A 24,573-nucleotide genomic window follows, 5' to 3' on the forward strand; every position below is an offset into this window, starting at 1 on the left:
AGGAACCCAAATGTAGTTTTAAGTGCTTCCAAGTTAAATAAGCCTGCATCCTAGGGCTCTCATTTCCTAAATGAGTTTTCCAAATACTCATCTTCTTTAGAGCTTTTGGATTTCTCCTTGAACACCTACATAAAAGTTTAGTTAGCTGTTCACTAGAACAACTTCACAAGTGCTTATAGGCTGATGAGACACATACATCTGTGTTCCTAGAAAAGGTATGAAGCATAAGGAAAGTTGGGCATCATTTAAGAAATGGCAGGTAGTTTTGGAAAGTAAGCAGAATGTCCTGGCTTATCTAGGACCTGGGCAGGACTTAGGCACAATGGGTAGCTGTGGATTTTTGCAGCTTTTTTTTCAGCTGTGAAGAAATAGCTGCAAACATTCAGATCTAAAGTCAGAAAACACTTTTATATTGTGAGAGTGATAGAGCACTCTCACAGGTTGTCCAGGGACGTTGTTGAATCTCCATACTTGAAGACAATTCAAAAGCTGTCAGTACATGGTGCTGGGCTCTAGAGATCCCTGCTTGAGCAGAGGGCTGGATTTGATGACCTCCAGTGATCCCTTCCAACCTCAGCCATTCTGTGATTCTATAGATATGTTCTGAGACAATATTAGAGTTCTTCTAATTTCACTGCAGTCAATCTCAACTCTGTCAATACACTGACAGAAAGCAAAGTCTACTCAAATTCATCTTTGAGAAAGACAAATGTTTCAGTTACAGCAGCAGCAAATCAATATGTCTGAGTAATCTTAGTATATGGCAATGTGGCTGTATTACCTTGGTAATTTTGATAGTGGCTAGATCATTTAATTGATTAATTATTAATTTTATCAACTATTTAATCCTTGGTAAACAGAAAAATTTAATACTTGTCAAATTTCTATTCACCTTTAGAAATTCAGTCTACTTATATAAATTATGTAGGAAGTACAAATCTACTGTAGCAGCTTACCTGCTCCATACACCACTGAGTAAACTATACGCTTTGCTTGCTCTCTATCGGTGTGTTGCACTTGGTCACTTGGAATCCCCTTCCTAAATAAACAAACAAACAAACAAACCAACCCTATACATTTTCAGTTAAAACTAATTTGTTATCCCCACAGAAAATATATTTAAAATCAATAACCACTTAATAACTACAGACTTGTAAGATACGATCAGAAGCACTTAAGGACTGTTTTCTTCAGCCAGGAATGCACAATTTCATCACAAATTTTGGTGATAATAGTCCATAACAAATGAAGCTACTCTAATCTTCATCTTCTTTTCCTCTAAATCATATTCTTGGCTGGGAAAATCCTACTGCTATATTCTTAGTTCTTTAGGATGAAAAGGATTCACTGTTGACCCATGAGATAAAATTAATCTTTCCAGCAACAGCATTTCTTCAAGACATGATGTATATAGAGAATCAAAGTATATGTCTGACCCAGAGCTTATTTAAACAAATGTTTCAGTAACAGCAATATCCAACCTTTTATCAAGAATAATGATTGACAAAAGCATACATTGAATCTCTCCAGGTATCTTACAGAGCTCCACAATGAGGATGCTTCACAAAACAGCAACACTGGCTGCTTCTTAAATAAAGAGTGTAGCTAGTTTACTCCCACCAAAGCGTTAATCTTCCTGGTTCCTATTCACAACTAACTGATGCAAACAGTCCTACAAAATGGCTGATGGATTTAGCAATTTGCAAATAAAAAGCTAGGACTCTGCAACCATCAAGTATGTGCGATCCATGCTTTTCCTTATCCAAACATAGCTTCAGAAAGAATGCCAACGTTATTGACAGTTCAAACACATTTGGTTTCAATGGAAGTACACTGGGGGAAATCTCGATCATCTACTCACATTCTGAAAAGAACTTCCTACATAAATTGTATTTAGAACTTAGAGATGAATTGCTATAAGAGATACATGAGAATATACACACAATTTGTGGATAAGTCTGTTCATGATTATTTGGCTGCATTTTAAAAAACAAAGTTTGCTATACTTTGTCATGAGACTGCCCATGAAAGATGTTCTGTCGTGAGAGTCTGGCTGACAAGCTTTGAGAAAATAGCATATTTCTATCTATGTTCTTGAAGAAGAGCTTTGCACCATTGCTATGCTATTCAAGCACCTAGAATATCAAGAGTCACAAATTTTTGTTTGTCTGACCCATACAGTTTTAGCCAAACCTGTGCACAGTGCCAGTAAAATTAGGCACTCTGAATTATAAACAGGTAGACCTTGAGTGCAGTCAGATCTGAGCAAGTCCTTATTGCAGAACAGATTTTTTTAAGGGAAAAATAAAACTTAATATTATTTCAAACCATCAATGGGCAAAAGGTCTCTGGCCAAAGATAAAATAAACTTTACATTGCTCATTTTAGGCTGAGAAACGTGAAGAACTGGATAATCTAATACATAGTGTTTTCTATCTGTAAGGAAGACTATTGACACTAAAGTCAATCATTCTGGTAGCTGAAGACTCTTATAATTTGCTTTCTTGGTTATGGTAGGTCAAAAATTCATGGGTCTTTTGAATAAATCAGATTGAGATTCCCAAATGCACCTGAATAAGAGGACAATGTGGAAATTGGAGCTAATAAGTGCAGAATTAGGAAACTAGACATCATTAAGGATTTCCTGAAGCAACCTCTGGCAGAAAGTCCACAGGAGTTTCCTGAAGAACCTGGCATTAAGCTACACACACACTTGAGAAAGCATCTATCCAGAACCAGGAGGGAAAACAGACTCTAATAAGAGAGCAGATCTTACCTGAGACCCTCTCTGTAATTAACAACTAAGACCAAAGAATGCTAAAACTAGGAAAACAGTACAAAATGTAATACTGCTTTCCTAATACTGCGTAATTTGGACTAGAGACCTGGAGAAGGCAAGAGGTAGCAGGACAGCAATAGTCAGTGAAGTAAGATTCAAACTGTGAGGCTAGAGACAGCTGAGAGCCAAGGGATCAGCAGGGGGATGAGCTGTTGCTCACTTCTCTGAGAAAGAAGAGCTATAGTGGAAAGAACATAGTGGGTAAGAAGTCATGTAGATCTTTAGAGGAATATACATTCTTCTCAGGTCATGTTACTGGGGAAGAAGCAAAATGAGGGTCTTGCTGGGAGGGACTGGTGGTTCTAGAGAAGCTTTAACAATGAAAGAAGACACTAGAACTTGATTGTGTACAGTGAGACTCGCTGCTAGGATATTAAGGATGAATTTGCATTATGCAACCTTCCACTTGACAGGGCTGACTTGGATAAACAGAAATAGACTTCTTGCTGCAATCATGATAGGCAGTGTCAGGAGAGGATCTTATGTTTCCATAGGAAGCAATCACAAGAAAACTTTGACTAACACAGTTATTAGTGCAGATGCACACACATCATGAGATCATAGCAATCACATCAGTCACTCAGCATTCCCTGATCTTTGGTAGTCATGAAATACACGAGAAGCAATTTAAAGTTCAGATCCTTATGTTAAATAATTCTTCTAATATAACACTTAAAACAAAATGGTCAGTCAATACGTCCTAGTGTGTCAGAGTGGGAAATATGAGCACTTGGCAGAAAGGCATTACATCTAGCACTCTATATTGGTAAATTTATGTACCACATTCAAGAATCTGGAATAATAAGGTATGAAATTGCCATATAAATCACAAATGCTTGAGCAAACAGAAGTCATTAATCAAAACTATTCTTTTTTGTTTCCAATGATGAAAATGATTTTTCCATTTCTATTGACAATGATTGTTTTCTACCTAGGAAGCTTGATGCCTTCTGTAATACAGAGTGGCATTCCTGCAGTTTGAGATGAAGACTATTTATTCCTTTGAATAACAAAATGGGGGAAGCAAGGAGGGGGAGCAATGGCAGCAGCCATTTTAGAAACCCTCAGTGAGGCTTCTTCTTCAGCCTGTTTTCTCTATAAACAAAGTGGCATTTGTGATAATTAATTTGTTTTAATGTGTACCATAAGAACCTATTTAAAATTAAAACCTTCAGTCTGGCTTTGGACTCATCATGGAATACCATGATACTGAAAAGGAGACGATGTTATCTGCCTACTTGCGTAAGAAATTTTTGAGCTACAATCACCTAACCCTAATTGCTGGGCCCAGACAGCGACACCTAGGCAGCCTTCAGCTCACCCAATACTGTATGCACTTCTGGTGGAACAGGATGAAAGCTTATATGGTGTAATAGAAATTGATGCAAAAAAAAAGGTTCAAAGGAAGAAATAATTTGCTGTGGTTTTGTTGTGAAAATAGTATGATTTCTGAAGTCCTGCAGGAAATACATATGCAGTTATTAGCTCTAACATGAAAAGTACTTTTCCATTTTATGATATCCTTCTCATTAGTCTCTCAGACACACTGTTCAAGCTTGTAATCAATATAATTGTCATCCTCAAATCCTTCCTGACTTGCCATCTCTAAATGTGCAGTATTTTACCTCCTACATTCTTGCCCTTGCCTGCCTACTTGTCTCAGTCTACTTCCACATCTCTAGTTTGTTATCCCTTTACCTTTCTTCATTTAGTACAGCTTTGCAGGTACTCTGCTTTATAATACTTTACTTGATACACGTTTATTAGGTGGAATAAAGAACAGACATCAGCGCTGGAAGACATGTTCAAGTTAAGAAATCTCATTACTCCTGGAATGAATTAGCAGAGCTAAGCAATCTGGAAAGGCCTGTGAGGACAGCAAAACAACTTAGAGCCAAAAACTGCAGACAATCTGACAAAGACAGTGAGAGTAGAGATATATAAAATCTTTAAAAAGGTGGTTCTACTAAGAACCGGGCTGGATGCCTAAAAGGGAATAGCTGCCTAATTCTTAGAGTGAAAAAAAGGGAGAAAACATTTGTGGCAAAACAGCAATGAAAGATAAGATGAAATTGTTAATAAAACCCTACAGTGCAGTATGAAACTTAAGAACAACCATATGGAACTTATTACATTTTCAGAGGTAATATCTTAATTTTTTTCCACAATTTCTCCAAAATAAGCTATACATTTTCGTATATTAATGAGGTCTAATGGACATCTCAAAGATGTTTCTGTTTAAGTCTTAAGCCTTTAAAACACGAATACCAAAATTCTTTACACCCAAGAAATATGGCAATCATATCTGTAATTGAAAGCTTACTATAAACTGGAATAACACATTTATTACAGAGTTCTTGGTGGATGTGTTTTAAACCTGTACAGAATATAAAACAAAGAAATAGCACAAATTGTAGCACACAGAAATGAGCACACGCAGCATGAAGTACAAAAACCATTGAAAAAAATCAAAAAGGCTATAAGAGCTGCATAAGATTTGAGCAATGCCAAAATAAAGCTTTGAGAACAGGTAGAAATGGAAGGAAATCAGTCTTGAAAGAATGTGATAAGACATTTCAGCATTTGTGGGAAATGTTGTATGGTGACGGAAGTCCTCTGTTTATGTACAGGAAGAGGCAGAACAAACTTCTCAAACACAATATCTGGCAGTCTTGCATTGCCTTGATCTGCACTACATCTCAGCCAAGCTAAGCTCAGTCATAATAGCCACAAAGCTCTTGGCTGCTCTCCTGCATATGCCAAGTAATCCAGGTCTTAGCTGTGAATTGTTGCTGTGGGAAATGAGATGGACTGCCATTAAAGTCACTTTAAACATGGTCATTAATGTCCAATAAATGAGTGGATATATGAATGAACACACATTTGTTCACCCAACTGCTTTTACAGCTTTTTTTAATTTCATCAGTGAACTATATAAATCTCTCACTTTTAATCACTTGTTGCTGTTTAAGAGCAGATGAGGGTCGTATATTTTCTAACTTTGTGTCTGGAACTTTGTGTTGGCATATGAAACTGATACAGACAATTGATGTAATAAATGACAACTGCAAGTTTTAGCAAACCTCAGTTTACATGTAGGATCATGTGTATGTACAAATAGATCATGTAGGAGGTAAATTCTGAAAGCTTACTTTTTTGCTTATATTGGCCTTGCTATAACTAAAGCAAGCAGCATGTGTACCAGAGTGTATGTAAGCATCCTAAACATATGGAAATGATTAGCTACACATAACATAGTCTGTTCACTGCTAATGCAATTCATAAGAATAAGCAATTTTTTGGACAGCTGCTATTCCATGACTAATGGAAAATGCTGACAAGGCTCAGGCATAAGTTGTCTCTGATATTTTTAGGTAATATGAGAAAGCAATCTTGGAACAACTTTTGCCTGGCTGATCTGCTATAAAATACAGAAAAGGAAGAGGCTGCTTAACAGTTTCCCTGAAGCCATTGTCACTACTCTGCCTCACATGTCAAACAACAGCCAGGCATGAAGTACATACAAGTAATACCATCTAGATATTTTTACAATATGCAGTTTTAATATACGTTTGAATAAGAATGTGAAAACCACATATATAACCCTATATATATGTCTTCTATAAATCTGAGGTATTTACAAAATTATGTTCTGAACAAAAAGTAGCTACATTGTCTTGCTAATAAAAGCTTAGAGACATCAGGATGAAAAATGAGATTCGTCTGGACTGCCCAGAGGAATGGAAATAAAGAAAAAAGTAAGAAGCATCTACAAGACTGAAATGCAGACTAATATCTTGTCAGAAGGGAAACAGCAGGTAAATAGCTATTGGAGACAGACCTTTCTGATGTAACCTAATTATATATTAAGCTGTTTTTTCTTTTATTTCTTTATGTCACTTCTAAATACTTCTCATGTCTGACTCAGATGTTATGTCAAATGGTTGTATTCACATTTTTATTGTAACCTAGTTTGTATAAGTGAGATACAAGGTTACAGAAGAACCCAAAGCAGCTCCTTACACAAGTATAGATACCAGCGAATGAGCCAACAAACTAGGGCATTGAGACACCTTAAGTAGTACATCAGATTCCTCACATCTCCTTCTCTTTTGGGGTCCCCATCTCATATTGCATTTGTTTCCACTCTGGCACTAGGAGAGGCAGAAATGTCTTCCAGTGGCTACTGCGCATATTGGAGAATGTCTAGCTTGGATCTCCCATGTAAATATAGGGTTTTAATGTACTTTAAGCATAAAGGGTACAGGGTCACAACCTTCCACTTAAGGAGTTTAAGTTAGGAGTTTGTTTATTTAGAGGTTTTTATAAAAGCTTTTAGTTGTGCTCAACTTCCTTGAATGAAAGACTATGGCACTGTCAGCTTGATGTCATACTTCCTATATCACAGCTAGCATTTTCGTCATCGCGTCTCTTTTCCCTCTTCATATGCCACCATACCAAACTGCATTTTAATTTGTTTTATATCTATTTAGCAGCACAGAAAGCTTTATAACCCCTATGAAACTCTTTTGTAAGACTCCAAAAGCACTTTAGGATTTTAAAAGTCTTACAAGCAGTTAATCATAAAATAATTTATTTTGTCTGGGTTACCTCCACAGCCCATTGCATGAAGATTTATTTCATTGCTCCTCAGCCTTCTTTTAAAGAGCATGATATGTAGCTATCATGTATTTTACAGAAGATAACGATACGTCTTTGCTGATTGCTCTGTGGGCCAGAAGTCTCCTGTTGCTCTATTTTAAAGTAGCAGGGAAACAGATAAAGAAATTGTAACAAGGTCATGTCATAAATTACATAAATTACAGCTATCATCAGTATCAATTTGTTGAAGGATTCATTTCAGAGTAAAGTGATCCATTATCTTTATTAAGATATTTACCTGCATATTGAAATCCCAGCAAATGGATACTGAAGAGGTAAATTATATCATACTTATTTTCAGTGCTCTTGCCAAAAAAAGGTCATTTAGAGGTTTTTCTTTAAAAATGCACAATTCCGGACGTATGTCAGTTAGAACAGAAAATCACCAACATCGATGGAAGTGCTTAAAAGAGCACATCCTATCCTGCAACCTTCACCTTTTTTCTCCTTCAGACATGTAGGAACAAAAAAGAAGGGCTTTCTTCTCACATCTGCAGCCTCTCTTACATAGGGAATTACATGGACAAGTGATATTTATTCTGAGACATGCAATTGTTGAAGGAATTAATTAAATAGAGGGCATTCTTATTTTAGGGTCTTAGGGTCTACAAGCACAGGATAAAAGGAAGTCAGGGTAACTAACTCCCAGCTTCAGATGCCAATGTGAACATCAGCAATGATGAGCCCCATCACTGGAAGAATAAAAGTAAACAGATTAAGGGGTCTGTACAAATTGAGATGACAAAATTTATCAGAGGCAATTTGTATAAGACAATGTCAGGGATCAAATGCAAATCAATATTCTAAGGGTTCTTTCTTCACTTATATATACTTTTCAAGATTCTCTGTAAGAGGCTACAAATAGATAAGAAGGAACAGAAGCCATTTTGGGACATGATACAAGTAGCTGTAGCAAAGTATCAAAAGTATCATTTGAGCCTGTTAGAAGTCTCATAACTTCATAAACAGACAGATAGACAATCCTTTACCAGAAAAGTGAATCAGAAGGAGACAGACTTCTTAATACATATTCAAAAGATGATGTAACTCCCATCTCGGATACTACAAGGAACAAAATACGGAGCTATAATGTTGTTACAACAATGTACAGATTGCTCAGGAAAAAAAAAGTAGGGGAAGAAAGGAATAAGATGTCACATTACATCAAACTGCATCTACAGAGCTCAGAAAAAAATAAGCAGCAGACTTTTAAATATCTTCCCGAGGCAATCAAAAGAGGAAGAAATCAGTCATGCTATATATGAGGGTCTTGAATAAATGAGTTCTGCAGAGAGGGCTGTAATACCTCATATCCCATCTCTTCAATCTTCACTAAAAACACCTCTTGCAGCTTAAATTTCTATTATGCTTGTAATCACACAGAATTAAAGGCAGAGTAAAAGTGAAGATTGAATTGCCTTTGCATTCTTGATTTCATCAAGATCTGGCTTGACACTAAAGTTAATTGAGTTAAATGAAATAAATGGAAACATATTATTAAGCTCTGGAGTGTGCTCATAAAATGTATCATTTTATCAAAGTCGTGCTAGGAGATGACTATTTGGAGATAGCTTTTCATACACAAAAAAAGCCTTCCCTGAATTAGCAAAGGCAAATGTTATCAGACAGCACAAAACAAGGGAGGATTGTCCAACCTCCTCAGAGTCTGCTTTTTACCAGCTTGTGTGTTAGCTGTGGTGGTGACAATTCTAAAACTTGATTTTTCATTTATCCTAGAATGCCAAAAAAGCATTTAATGTGCCATAATAATAAGCTTCCAATGTGGCATAAAATTAAGCTGTCTGTTTAAACTTGTAGTTAACAACCTGGTTTATTTAAACCTATTGTTTAGGTCTTCTAAAAACAAAAGCCATTATGCTTCTTGAAGGCTTCATTCCCTCTGCCTTATTATCTGCAAGTCTAAACAAATGCCACAGCTGCACTTCTGCAAGGGACTGTAAACTGTAAGGTGGAATTTCCATAAGCTGACATATAGACAGTCTGTCAGAGTGCAAAACAAGTGTTAAGTTTGATTAATATCAACTATTGAAAGTGAGCTTTCAAAACAGATAGAAATTGCTTTGCTCAGAAGTAAAACTGTTAAAACATCCCCCACCAACACCCATGAGGTGTTGAACTCAGAGCTTAAAATGTTTTATGACTCTGATTCTGAGAAGGCAAACTGAACATCCTCCCTTTCACTGCATTTCAGCATTTACAGTCCAAGAGCATTTACAGTCATTTGGGGTGGTGGATAGGACAAAGGAGCAGAAGGGAGTGCACGGAGAGAGAAGCAACTTAATTAAACTGCTATATGAATGTTCCTTGAAAAAACATATTGCAGTAATTGACCATCACAAGCCAACCCCTAGATCTGTCTCCTATATCTCAACAGAAATATTCAAATATGTATATATTTAAGCACTCATTTGTGGAAACAGAGCTACCTAACATAGGTATTCCAAAGGCAAGACAAAAATTATTACAGCTATCATGCACATTGTATTTCCAAATGCCATCATTTCCCAGTGTTTCCCGTCAGAATCTTTTGAGGAGTATGCTTTAGTGCAATTCTTTTATTATGCAAAAATGTAACAGTGCAATCATTCATTAAGAAACAGGCATATTTCACAAGTGATGCTTATTGAAAGAGGGATGAAAATCTCTCTAGAATTAGTGCTTTTTGCCTAATACAAAAAAATCTGATTTAAATAATGATGCTTCTGCAGAACAAAGATTTAATCTGTCAGCCTTATAGAATTTTAAGTAAAAGTAATGAACTTCACCATTAATGACATACCAGGCCAAATACTCCTGGGCCAGAACAGGAGACACAACTCAAAGATACAACTACAGCTGATTTCACAATGTTTTCAAGCAGATATAAGATGCTGCCTAATCCCAAAGTGAGTATAATAATAGGACAGAAAAGAAAAACAGAAATACAATATTCAGAGATCCTGAAGGTTGTCTTCCAAGCTCTTTCACAACCTCTTCTCCAACAGAGCAGAGAGGAACAAAATTAGATAGTACCCTCACACCATTTCCCCCCTCCAGACTGTAGTAATTGCCTACCTACCCCTACATGCTGCAGAGCTTGAGAAATAAACCCTTTCACAGAGTCTAGAGAATAGACAATAGCTTTTCTGCAAGCTATTTTATCTGCAAATAAGATTTTTTAAAGTATGGAATTTTTGTATGAAGGATGGGGAATCAGAAAAACAGAAAAGTTGTAATAATTGATCATGGAACAAGTAGGAAGCAGCATGGTTTGCTTGTGAAAAAAAACAAATGCAATTTCAGGATGTGTCAGGTAAGCTATTTGCAATGACAGGACAATATTAGTACAGCTGTACAATATACTGGTGAGATTTTGTCTGGGGTAGTTAACCAGGTATTTTATCTTTTTTAGTTACCATGTTCAAGAAACATGAATTTGGTGGGGATAGGCTATGAAAATATTGAATGGGGTGGGAAGGAAATCAAGGTGGAAAGAGCCACTGAATATGTCAATAGTAAGAAATTAAACTGCCCATCAATATTCTGCAGCACTGTGGCTAACTGGAAAATAACACCGCAGATCCATACTTTAAAACTGTCTTACCATCCAAACATGGTGCTGCATCCAGCAGCCTGGTGGAAATAATCCCCGGCTCTTCCTAATTCTGGAACTGTGTCCAGGAATTGTTTGGTCCAGGGCCATGGCCATGACAGGGACCAACTTACTAACGCAGATTCTGAGTGCCAGCAACTGGGAACATGCCTGGCACTAAATTTATTATAATAAAGTTAGCATCTCAAGTAGTTTATTTATTTGCTTCATCCATCATTCTGTTAGCCCAGTTTTGTGGCTGTTCCAAAATTATGTTTCTGGACCATGATACAAGTATTCCTGAAACCGCTCTGGTGCAGGGATTTCAGAGCTAGCTAAAAAGCTGGCTTTGGTAACTGAACAAGCTTAGTCAAACAGTAATTCAGTGCCAGGGAGGCTCATTCTCTTACCAAGAAGAAATACAGATGAACATATGTGGAGTTCCATGTCATCATAACTAGCTGACCCTGATACTAGTCCATTAAGATATTTTGATGACAAATATCCAAAGAGAGCTTGTCTTGTTTCCGTGAGAACACAGTTTATTCCCTTCCTGAAGTATTATACAAAGCAAACACTGGGGGCAAGGGGAGCTAATAAAGTTAATGGTCAACACTGAGAAGAATAATTTGGGTATAAAAACTGTAGGAATAAATATAAAATAGAAAGCAAGAGGAGGTTTCTAGCCAGAAGAGAAATGGGGAATTCAACAGCTCTTCAATGGCTTTATGTAGGTTATACCAGTTCTAAGTTAAGACCATGCCAATCTATAAAATGGAGTTTATGACATTGTCACCTGCAACAATTTAATGACCAAAAAGTTCCTTCTAGTCTCACACTCCTGTGTAAGGCCAGGCACACTCTTATTAAGCATAAAGCACTCACCAGCAGTGTGAGATATTCTGTCTTACTTTTTCTTACAGTGCTTCTTTTGAATGTTTCTGATTCTTAACAACTGCTGTCGCTGCATCTTTTCCTACCACAAGAGACCACATTTATTCTCAAAGGAATATAAGTTTATACCATAGTACCTCATCAGTCCTAAGAAACCTACAATGATCTGGCTGTAGGAGCTTCAAGTGGTTCAGCCTCACTCACAGATATTTTACCAAATCTATTATTATTATTATTAAACACCAGGTTCATAATGAGAAGTATCTCCATAATTAGACCTTCTGCCCAAGAATATGATTTGATTTGAAAGAGCTGCCTTCCCATTCTAATTGAAATTGTGTCTCTCTCTAAACTGTAGATAGGAAACAAATTCTCACTTTTTATCAGTAATACTCCAAATAAAAAAAAAAGATGCAAGATAAACAATAAGAGGTATTTTAGATATTGAACAGAATATAAATGATACATAAACAATGAGGTGATGGATAAGGACTAATAATTATTTCATTATAAATACTGCAAAAATTGTTTCTTCAGAATCTATTTCACACAAGAAGAATAAACAGAAGCCTTGAAACAAATTAAAAATAACAGTATTACAAAAGCAGGTAATGCAATGAAAATTAAGGGAATGTTATGTTAACCCTTAGGGAGACTCCTAGCAGGTGACACTGAGTTTAAGACCTGCAGAGTTAGTGAATCAATACTGGCTGAATTACACAGCCAAATGTCAGACCTGAAAGATCACAGAAGTCCTATATTTCTAACTAGAGACTACAGCAAGAATATTCAGGTACATGTATTTAAGAGGACTGCCATATGACACACATGAAAACTCCATGCTCTTCAGAGGCAGGATTCTAGAAGTAACCCCAAATACTCCAAGAAGCAGAGCAGGCATGCTTGTAGTTTGTCTTAATACTGCAGAATGTAGCCTCCTGATCTTATATGTGCTCAATGGCACAGATTGTCTCTTCTTCACTGCAACTCCCAATCAAAAAAAAAAATCCTTATTTTGCAATGTATGAAATGAAATAAATTAACTCAAATTCATTTTACACCTTATATTAAGTACATAAAATTGGAGAAATTAATCCAAGAGACAACATGTTTTAATGCCTGTTTGGAAGTGTATGAAATAGCCTGGATTACCTAAAAAGTCTTTAGACAAAGGTGGAGTTCTAAGAGTCCTGATCTGGTATCTCTCATTATTTAGACAATGAATAAAACTGAGATTTCTAACAGGGGAAAAGGGACCTGTGTAACCCTGGGGCTGCATCATGTAAGCACATGTCTGCCAATGGGGATGGGAGAAGAGAGAAAGTTCTTCCTGTCTTCTTGGTAGAAGTCCACCTGGACGAGCATGATTATTTCATTATTCCCTAATCACCTAACAAACGCCCAGGTGACAGCTCTTGATTAATAATGACTCTTTCTAGTGCATATTGATAATATTTTCCTAAAATTAATACAGAAGCACAAATATTCATAGCTGTTTAAATCCCATTTAGCTACAAATCTATTTATCTCATTCTTGATTAACTGGCCTTTGCTCTTGCTATTTAAGGGAGTAAGCAGCCTTATTGAATTCAATATCTACAACACCATACATTTATATGAAGTGACCTAAAAAAAGACAGTGTTTTGCTGAGGATGAATCTCTGATCTATTTGATACAAAGAATGCGTTTGAGACAAGACTGTATAAAAATGGTATGGGCAAATGTATGTATATTTAGTCAGCTTACCACTAAGCATTTGTGCATACTTGACCTTATCTTTTTCAAACAGAGGCTGTACACTATCTTTTTGTGTAATTCAGCCCATGAGGACTTATTTTTGAGGACTTACTTTGATTTATTTCAGGAATATCCAAAATACCTCTGCTTATTTCCTGTGTTCTTCAGAACTCGGCAGGACAGCAACAGATAGAGCTACTGTCAGGAAGTATCCCAAACTGCCAAGTGGCTGGAAAAACAAAAAGTCCTTATTTTGCCATAGTTCCCACTATATCAACTGCCAATGTACAACAGTTCGGCTCACCTTGCCATTATTAGCTATAATCAGTTCACTTGGCAAGTGCTGAAGAAATAAGATATCCCCACTTCCTGGAGAAAGACCATTTGTGAAGAACAAATCAAACCTTTCTGCACTGTGGTCTTTTCATTTAACTTATTATTTTTGTACTCAAAAAAACCCACCAAACTTTTGTACTTCTGTTACGGCAATCCCAGGTAGTTCTGGGCTTTGCGCTTTGTTTCTCTCTAGGCCTTTTCTCAAGCAATTTCCAAATTAGCATGTCTGTCTCTTACTAAAATGGTTCACAACAAGCATTAGCATGATCCCAGCTGAGAAGAGATGGACTTCTGTGCTCAGTACATTTTATAAACAGCCTGCAATTCTGAAAATTGCTGGAAATTAAGTGTTCGAGTTACTCTGATTCTGGCAAGGATGCTGTAAGCTGAAGACCCTTTCATGTCCTAAAGTGTCAGCCAACCAAGCCCATACTATAAACATGGAAAGGAATGGTTTTCAAAAAGATTAGTGTTAAAGTATTTACAAATCCCATTATAGCTACAAACTTCTTTATTTTAGACAGTAAAAGCCATTGCTACAAAGATCGTCCTCTTACTCTGCAGCCATTTGTTTAAACTTTCTGAAAGCCACACAGACTCAGTACCTACTACAAAGTAAATTCAGTACCTGGAGGATCATGTATTCATCCTGTTCTGTGTTATCACACAAAAGAAAGTACTAAAAGCATGAATATGAGGAAGGAGATAAGAGGGAAGGGAATATTTTGTGGTTTGGATTTTACCAAACTCAGACCTCAAAGTGAAACAGAAGCAACCAGACCACTATCAAATTCCCCAGCCTTCTTTCAACCATAGCCTTGAGTGCAAGCATTGTACACAACTATCACAAATTATCTTTTCATTGGTATAATCAGGATAAGTATCACCCTTAAAGAGCACCCACTTTGTTACCCTAATTCACCATCAGCAGTTAATATGTAAAGAATAAATTATAGTTTTTAGGTAGAAATTAATAGTTTAAAGAGAATGACTGTTTTCATATGGCAATGGTGGCAGTTACTAGATTATTCAGGTAATTATCTTTTAATATTGCATATCGAGCAGCATTATAGATATTCCTCTACTACATAGTACTCCTATCAGTATTAGAAGTATTCCTCCACTATGTAATACTCCATATGTATTTTTAAGAGTTTATTAAAATTTCTCTACTCATTCTTTAGCTGCAGAATATAAGGAAAACTGCATAAAGGTAAACTTCTTGTGTGTTCTCTGACTCATGTGCTATGATTCCCAAACTGAAAAGAGTTACAGAGTATAAAAACTAAACTACTAAGTTACAACTGTTCCAACTATCTTATCTATAAAGGGATCTTTCTGAGGTACAGACCAACATGGATTGCATGACACTAGATTTACACTGGCTCAACAGACAACCTGTGACACACAATATATGACAGAAAAATGCCCAAGTAATTTATCACTGCATGAAAAGGTTTGTGCACAGGAACAATTACCTTTTTCTGCTCTCACAGAAATGAAGATATATAGTTTACAGTAGTAACAGATTTATGCTCACAGTTAGACCACATTGTAAATTAAAGACCCTTCGGAATTTTTCCCCTTCTCAAACAGTAAATATCATCTACAGAACAGGTATTTTTACCTTGAAAAGACATCATTTAACAAACGTTTCTAGATTAAGATTGCATTAATTTAATCTCACAGAGAAATTTGGTTCCTTAATCCTGGATATCCTTTAATTTTCTAGGTACCTTAGAGAACTCTTCCCTCCTCCTAACAGTTCAATAGGCTCCCAAAACTCTACATTGCACACATGCTCAGAGACCCACTCTGAGGCTCCCTAAGCTCCTCTGTGATTCCTGTAGGACCTAATCTAGGAAATGTGAACTGATTACATCATTATTCATATTGACAGTTTCTCGCTACCAGGTTTGGAGTTTCTGTCTTTTTCTTAGTAGAAGATGAAAGAGGTACCACTCTGGAACAGTTACCCAGCTACTGAGGGACAGCAACTCAGTTGTCTCTTCACTTGATAGGATTCATATCCACAACTCTGCCTCCCACTGACATGTAATTAAAGCATGCTCTAATTGCAAGGCCACAGTTACCTTTAGTGTCCTCCAAGATCACACAGAAATGGGACTATTGTGCAAAAACCCCAACCAACCGAACACAAAACACAGGCCACCCCAAAACATCAAAAAGCATAATTCATGAGTTCAGAAGGAAAGCAAACATGAAAGTACTCACTATTTTATTTAGAGTACTCAGGTGGGAAACATAAATCTTTGACTTTTGTCTCTGTAGCTACTACTAAGAAACAGAATTAAAGAATCACTAAGTCAAGAACAAATAAGCCCCCAGATGGGACTGAAACAGAGAAATCCCTTTCCAACTGAATGTACCTGCAATAAGATCATGGTGTCATAAAAATGCAGTTTTGAGAGAGTCCGAGAAATGCCCTCAGCTGTCCTTGGAAATATTTGTCTCATTGTCTCATTCCTTCTAATGACAGAAATTCTACAGCCTTCATAGTAACTCATCTCCACATATATCTACCTTTAGTATTCAAAAGATTTCCTTAACTGAAACATCTCTTACAAGAGGGCAAGTTCACTCATTATTCTTAGTTCACACTCTATCCAAATCTTTGCAATAGCATTTTATATATTTGTAGACTTTTATTATGTTTTTGCTAAACCATCTCTTAACAAATCCAATTATTTCAACTTTACAATATTTGCTGAACAGAATCGCAGATGCAACATACAAAGTCTAACCTTTCTTTGTATTCTCCTAGGAGGAGAGAGACGTTGAGCTGAATACTCTAAGATTTAAAAATTGAAGTGAGGTCCCCAATCAGGTAGCTCTTATATAAAAGCTGGGCACCACAGCCACTTCAAAAGAGTGAATCCTCCTCACTTATTTCAAAGAACACTACTTATCTAGGAGGTATCTTCAGGTATGGACTTTGGACCACGGGCTGTCATTGTCATTCTCTTCCAGGTTTCTAAGAGGAGTTCAAATGCAAACTTCTGTGATTAGAATTGCTCATTAACTTCTCTTAGATGGTTCTGTGGGCAGGATATGGCCTTTTTCACCCTTTGAGATACATACTTCGTCATTGTACATGGAGTTTGGCAACCTGATACTGGGGGTTGTATTCTATTTTTTGTATTCTATCTAATCTTTTTTAGAAGTGAGAGCAATTTCAGTCTGAGATCACTAGTCATTGGATGTCTTATGGCAGTTACGTCCCTTGGCAGGTCAGACAGCTGCCAAGACAGCTCTCATCACTTCAGCACCAGGCTGATGATTTAACTTGCAAAGGACTACAACTGTCATAGGACACCAAGAAAATATTACACAAGGTGGTCTTGCAGGTAGCTGGAATCTGTTATATTACAAATTTTAAAATGATTAGGTAAGCCTTGAAATTTTTCTATGTGTTCAGTGGCAAGTAGGTCATTAATGTAATGTACTTCTGGTGTTCTTGTAATAGCAGGTGTCGACCTGTCTTTTAAGGCTTATTCTTTGTAGGACACAACACAGTACTGGCTGTAAGATAATGCTGGTAATGGCTTATGATCATTTCAGACAGGATAAGAGTAAGAATAGTACTAAGCATATACAAGTGAACATTAAAAGGTATTTATATCATAGGTTTTAGCCAGCGTAACTATACTAGATGACCAGAAAATATGTTGGATGTAGATGGCAGAGATGAGTTTGGACTTTCCACTGACAAAGATAGCCGATAAATGCAAATCTATTGCAGAGTGGCCAAGGGACACATTCAATGAAGAAAAAAAAGCACTTTAAAGATAAAACACAAGACCAAGAATAACGTTACTCAGAAACTCACATTAAGTGACCAGTTAAACCAGCTTCTGAGAGTTTTATCTGAATAGCAAATTCATGACAGTTCTGTCAAACAGCACACACTTAAATAACTATCTACAGCACCTACAGCAAACAGTTGAGCATAGTACAGGGGAGCTTAGACTAGTGACATCTGAAATGAGCTCTCCCTGTGAGCTAGCAACAGAAGTACCAGATTACAGCTGTCTTGCAGAGGATTGCCCCTCAGCTAGAATTATTGGGTTGGGTATGGTGTTACACATGACACTGAATTTCAGAATGAAAGTCAATACCTCCATTCAGCCTTTGGCTGTAATGTACAGACATAGTTTGGGTTGACAAGAGCAGAGAATATAAAACTAAAAAGGGAAGGGAAAAAAACCCAATAAACACAAGTAATGCACAATACAATTGCTCACCACCTGCTGACCAGCCTGACCTGAGCAGTGATCTGGGTCTTCCAGGTAAATCCCCCTCTAGTTTCTATACTGGGCATGACGTGCTGTGGTATGGAATACCACTTTGGCTAGTTTGGGTCAGGAGTCCTGTCTCTGCTTCCTCCCAGCTTCTTGTGCCCCTCCGCACTGGCAGAGCATGAGACCGAAATGTCCTTGATCAGGGTAAACACTACTTAGCAACAACTAAAACACTGGTGTGTTATCAGAGCTGTTCTCAGACTAAAGACGAAACACAGCACTGAACCAGCTGCTAGGAAGGAGAAAAATGACTGCTACAGCTGAACCTAGGACACGCACTTATGCATATATACACAGCACTGTTAACCTGTGTAAAGATTCCACATGAATTATGTTGAATAGAAACATGGATCCAACAGTTTTCCAAGAGAGATGCATCTTTAAGGCCCCAGAGACAGACTGAGTCATGGTACAGCATGCCTAATTAAATTATGAAAGGAAAGCTTTTATATATCAGAGATCTTAATTCAATGAAAAACACATACAGCTAATCTCTTCAGAGAAACTGGCCACCACCTGTATTTGTTGCCAAATGTTATTAAGATCCTGCAAAGGTTTTTCCAAACCTTTAAAATAGAACTTGGCTGGACTTTGTGGTGTGGCTCAGTAATAATTTTGTCCAATAATAATTCTTTAATAATTATGGTTTAATATCTATTAGTCTAAGGAGTTTTAGACACAGAAAACCTGCTAAAAGATACCAACTAATGTGCATTGGGAAGCTTAATTTTCTTCTTCTGAGAGGAAGCTTCAGAAACTAACTTATCTTCATCGTTCTCTTAGAGAAAACTCCTTTTTTCTCAAGGTTTTCCAATTGACCAAAATGTGTTGAAAGGCATGTTGCAACGTCCTGCAATTCCTTCAAACAGAATAAAACATTTGGTATGCCACTTGGTCCATCACTTAAAGGATTAAGAGCTATAGAAAATCAGGACCAAGCAGAGCAATAAGGTTTGTTGTTTATTTTGCTCTCCCTTCTCATAACTCAGGGTGGAATCAACTACGACAAACTCAACAAACTACATGTTTGTCCTAAACATTTTATTTACCAATAGTGAACTAAAAGAGATGAAGAAGTATCTGCAATGGGAAAGTACTTGTGAAGCTTGTGATTTTATGTCTTCTCTTTGGTGCTAAATAAATGAAGGACAAAATTCCAAAGCCCAAGGTGAGTTCACACATGCGACAGGAGCAATCAAATTTGTCAGAATAAATACAGATATCTACATGTGAGCTGGCCACCCCAGACCTACTTTGTTCTCAATAGTGAGAAGTCAACACTTTCAATGTGTGATCAATCTTATTATACAGGGAACATCAACAATAGGTCAAATGAATCTGTCCACGTATATAAGAGATGTCCAGGGTTAGATGAGATTAAACACTCCCTTCGTGTTTCTGAAATTAGTAACAGTCATATAAGAGATTCAATAGAAAGTTACTTCCAAGCATTAGATTTCCTGAAGCTTAAAAGAAGAGTCAGCAGAATCATTATGTAATGATTTTGTAGACACACCACGACACTTCTGTCTGATAAAAATATTTCCCTGTAATATTTCATTAAATTTAAAGTCACTGTGTAGCAACTCTAAGAGGTTGATGGCTGCCAAGAGCTGTGAGGTAGCTGAATAGAATGGTGTTTCTGGAGCCCTGCCCAGAGTTGAGACAAAATTTGACTCATCCTCATGCATACATTTGCAATATACCTACAAACTAAAATAAGGATTTAACTCCATCACGAGGTTCTAGTGATATCCTGTTAGAGCCAAGACTTGATTAGAATACCAAAAGAAGCTTCTAAGTGGCTCTGAAGAGATAGGTGATCTTTACATAGCTATATTTGTTGGGATGTTTGTGACCTTGAATTGTGTTCTCTCAGAATACACATGCCCTAAGCACTGATTCAGTTGTTGGTAGCAGGATAAATATAATTTGAGCTCCATTTTGTGTCTTTGTACTACTTCACAGTATACTAGCAAATATTGCAGTGAGTAGGAAATACTGTGCTTGGGAAGACTACGCATACAAGAATTTAGAAATTGTAGGATAGGAGCTGAGCTAGATCAGGACTGATGAATTCATCATGTCTATTTTTGCTTTCATTTCCAGCTAACAGTCTTCCAACAAAAAACGGAGATAAAAGATTAGAAGAGAGGAAGGACATGGAACTGTTTAAGCAAGTCTAGAGGAGGCCATAAGGATGACAAGGGGGCTGAAGCACCTCCCATATGAAGACACTGTGAGAAAGTTAGGGCTGTTCAGCCTGGAGAAGAGAAGGCTGAGTGGAGATCTCAGAGCAGCCTTCCAGTATCTGAAGGGGGCCTATAAGGATGCTGGAGAGGGACTCTTCATTAGGGACTGCAGTGATAGCACAAGAGGTAGTGGATTTAAACTTAAACAGGGGAAGTTTAGATCAGATATAAGGAGGAAGTTCTTTACTGTAAGGGTGGTGAGGCACTGGAATGGGTTGCTCAAGGAAGTAGCAAATGCTCCATCCCTGGCAGTGTTCAAGGCCAGGCTGGACAGGGTGACATGGTTTAGTGGAAAGTGCCCCTGCCCATATCAGCAGGTTGAAACTAGATGATCTTAAGGTCCTTTCCAACCCAAACCATTCTATGATTCTAAAATATGAAAACTGCATTACATTTACCTGACAGAATCCTGTTCAATCTGCTTATATGGTATAGCATTTTATTCAGTCTTTTTCTGACTTCTCTGTTCAAACTGTAAGCTTCTTGACATCTATCCTGTCACTTATTGAATGCTCATGCACTTTTGAGCACAAGGGGAGTCCCAGTCTCAAGTAAGATTTTTAGACATCACCATTATATAAACAGTAATAAGAAATACCTTCAAACAACTAAGTAACTAATATCTCATCTTTTTTGATAGTCAATCCTTTGATCTGCAAGCTGAAGAGATCAGTCAATAATAATCTGGGAATGGAGATAAGAAATATTTTCCTTTAATTACTGAAGTGCCAGTTTTTCCAAGTATCACATCATCCATCAGAAGATGGAAGCACTAAACCCTATGAGATCAAAGGAATCCCATGAGCTCTAGTCTTTATTTCTTGCACACACATAATTTGATTCCACTACTTCTACTGGATAGCCAAGCAGGTTTCAAAAATTCTTGTACTTTTACTAAGAAAAGTTTTTCTGCAATTTTCCAGATAGAAATTTTTTTATTTATATTTGACTGCTGCTCTGGATTTTTCAGAAGAATTGGTGAACAACAATACAGTGAGAAAGTTATCAGCACACACTGTTCAAAATACATTATTGTACCAGCTTTAGTCCCAGGGCTTATACTGGTCAGATGGATTGCATCATTTTAACATATGGTAACTACCACTATGGAGAAGAAAAGGCGTAGAAAGACAGAATGGAGTTATAAGTCCTGCCGTGTTAACAATATATACTGTATAAAATACTGTCTTTTATTATCACTACACAGTAGTACCAGAGTTCAGGTTATTCTTACAATTTTGTCTAATTGCTATTAAAATGATGAAACATTTTCTCTTACCACTGAGAAGCCAGTGTGGAAAAGATGTCGGTGGTTTCAGGTACTTGGAACAGTTTCAAAAGTTCTGGTTCAGATGATAAGTCAGCAAGGATCCTTAACTCAATATGGGAAAAATCTAGAAAGCAATGTTAAAATAAAACTCTTGCTCTAAAATAAAATTGTACCTGCATTTGAACCAAACTATCACAAATTAAAACAGAAGTTTCTTCTCTTTTAGAGAAGAGATTCAGAGCAGCCCTGTGGAGAAGGACTTGGGGGTGTTGGTCAATGAGAAAACGAACATGAGCCAGCTTCAGTTTGTGCTCGCAGCCCAGAAAGCAACCGTATACTGGGCTGCATCAAAAGGAGTGTGACCAGCAGGTCAAAGGAGGTGATCCTGCCCCTCTACTCTGCTCTCATGAGACCTCACTTGCAGTATTGTGTGCAGTTCTGGTGTCCTCAACATAAAAGTGACATGGAAGTGGTGGAACAAGTCCAGAGGAGGCCACGAGGATGATCAGGGACTGGAGCACCTCCCATATGAAAACAGGCTGAGAAAGTTGGGGCTGTTCAGCCTGGAGAAGAGAAGGCTGCGTGGAGACCTCAGAGCAGCCTTCCAGTATCTGAAGCACAAGGGTGCTGGAGAGGGACGCTCCATCAAGGACTGTAGTGACAGGACAAGGGGTAATGGGTTAAAATTTAAACAAGGGAAGTTTAGATTGGATATAAGGAAGAAATTCTTTACTGTTAGGGTGGTGAGGTACTGGAATGGGTTGCCCAGGGAGGTTGTGAATGCTCCATCCCTGGCAGTGTTCAAGGCCAGGTTGGACAGAGCCTTGGGTGGCATGGTTTAGTGTGAGGTGTCCCTTCCCATGGCAGGGGGGCTGGAACTGAGTGATCTTAAGGTCCTTTCCAATCCTAACTATTCTATGATTCTAAGTCTGGACTGTTCAGTCATTTCCTCACAGTCAGAAAAAACAGATGCCTGTAAAAAGCTCATCCTGAAGCAATTTCAGCTAAAGATCACAAGGTGTCTGATCACTTTGTTATCTTCAGGTGTCAATTAATCTTATTAGCTCTTTGTTTCTACTGACAAGGCTTACATATCATCTACTTCTGAAGCACGCTAAGGAGTATACATCATATAACAATATTCATTGATAGTAAGAGATGTGACAGCCTTGTAAAATACCATCCAAAGGAGATGGAAAGAAGAGATGACAGAACTGCTGACATTAATATGCATGAGAATAATAATACATACTATCTTACCTGCTGCTAAAAATGTATACCCGTTTTTTGACACAAACAATGTTCTTGGGGAAAAAGTTATTATTTCCTCTTCTTTTCCTAGAAAGCAGATAGACATATGAGTCCCAATCCCCAGTTCAAAAATACTGTGTTGCAAACAACAGGAGGTTGTAAACAACATAGCAGGGACACAATTAAAACTACACAAAGAGCAATGTAAGCAACCTAGCAGAGTACTAACTGCCAGCATCACAATTATTTTACTGTATCAGTCATGTACAACATCTTTGTCTCTGCCATTCTTGCAGTACTGCTTACTTGTCCTTTTTCATAACCAAACCCTTCCCAAAACACTAGTTAACATATATCTACAAAAGTAACATTATTCACAGATCACCTAACGAGGCTTTCAGATAAGGAAGGGTCTAGAGATGAGCTAAAGAAATATGTTTTCGTATCTTTGAATATGCTGCAGTGATATGTTAATAATAAAATTCTGATTTATGGGTGGTAGGGGGACTGCAGCTGACATTGGCATCCAAATTCTAACTACAGAAATCTACAATAATATCACAAAGCAACAATGTACATTGACAAGGTATTAGAAACAATGCATCCCGGGAGTACCACTTGTGTTGGTGTTGAAAGGAATGGTGGTTACAAATACAACAGAATTAATCTGATCAGCATGAAAATGGAAAAACTAAGTGTGCCTTGATATAGGAATGAAACACTTAAAAATACATTTGTAAGAATCACATATTACATTGATCGGACTGTTTCCAGAAAGGCCTATGTGCCATAATTACTCACAGTAGCTCAGGTTTGCACAGGCACTGCTCACATGTTTTTTGGGAACAACTTCAAAAATTTACTTACAAAAATGAATCAGGTACATAAAATAAAACTGCTGTCAACATTTTACAGTGTCTTCAACAGACTTCTGTTTTATGATCTGTATTATTTCAAATGCATGAAGTGAATAGCAGTGAAAAGGCAAGCGTGCTCTCTCTGAGAACCAAGTGCAACAAATTAGCACCATTTCCCAGCTATGGATGTAGGTGTTCAAGGAGAGTTTATGCTGGCAAATATTTCTCTTTTATTTGAGTCTACTATTGTGGGTTTCTCTCTTTATCACCTGGGTCATGCTTTTCTAGACTTTACTGTGACTCTCTGAATCATCTGCTTTAAATCCACTTCTGTTATTACAAACAACACATCTGACTATTGGTGTTTACTTGTGAGGTTGATTAAAACGACCCAGCTTGAACATCACCTCAGGCAAAACCTTACAAGCTGAATTCACACAAAATCATCCCTAGGATATTTAATGGAGTCAAGATGTGTAATTTCATCTGGAAAAAGAACAGTGATATAGTTGAACAGAACAAAAATATCTCAAAGTTCGTGAGGATGAGATCATTGCTGA

At 37.3% G+C, this 24,573-nt stretch overlaps 1 protein-coding gene across 1 annotated transcript in view; it reads right to left on the reverse strand.

Annotated features, from left to right (window-relative positions):
- The window catches only part of POLN (DNA polymerase nu), a 94,156-nt gene that overhangs the window by 32,341 nt on the left and 37,242 nt on the right, over positions 1-24,573 (reverse strand). The window contains 3 exon segments of the mRNA XM_005148533.3: positions 957-1,039; positions 21,915-22,029; positions 23,166-23,243. Of these exon segments, the coding sequence (XP_005148590.2) occupies positions 957-1,039; positions 21,915-22,029; positions 23,166-23,243 (276 nt within the window).

The sequence above is a fragment of the Melopsittacus undulatus genome, chromosome 7 (assembly GCF_012275295.1).
Source record: "Melopsittacus undulatus isolate bMelUnd1 chromosome 7, bMelUnd1.mat.Z, whole genome shotgun sequence".
NCBI lineage: Eukaryota > Metazoa > Chordata > Aves > Psittaciformes > Psittaculidae > Melopsittacus > Melopsittacus undulatus.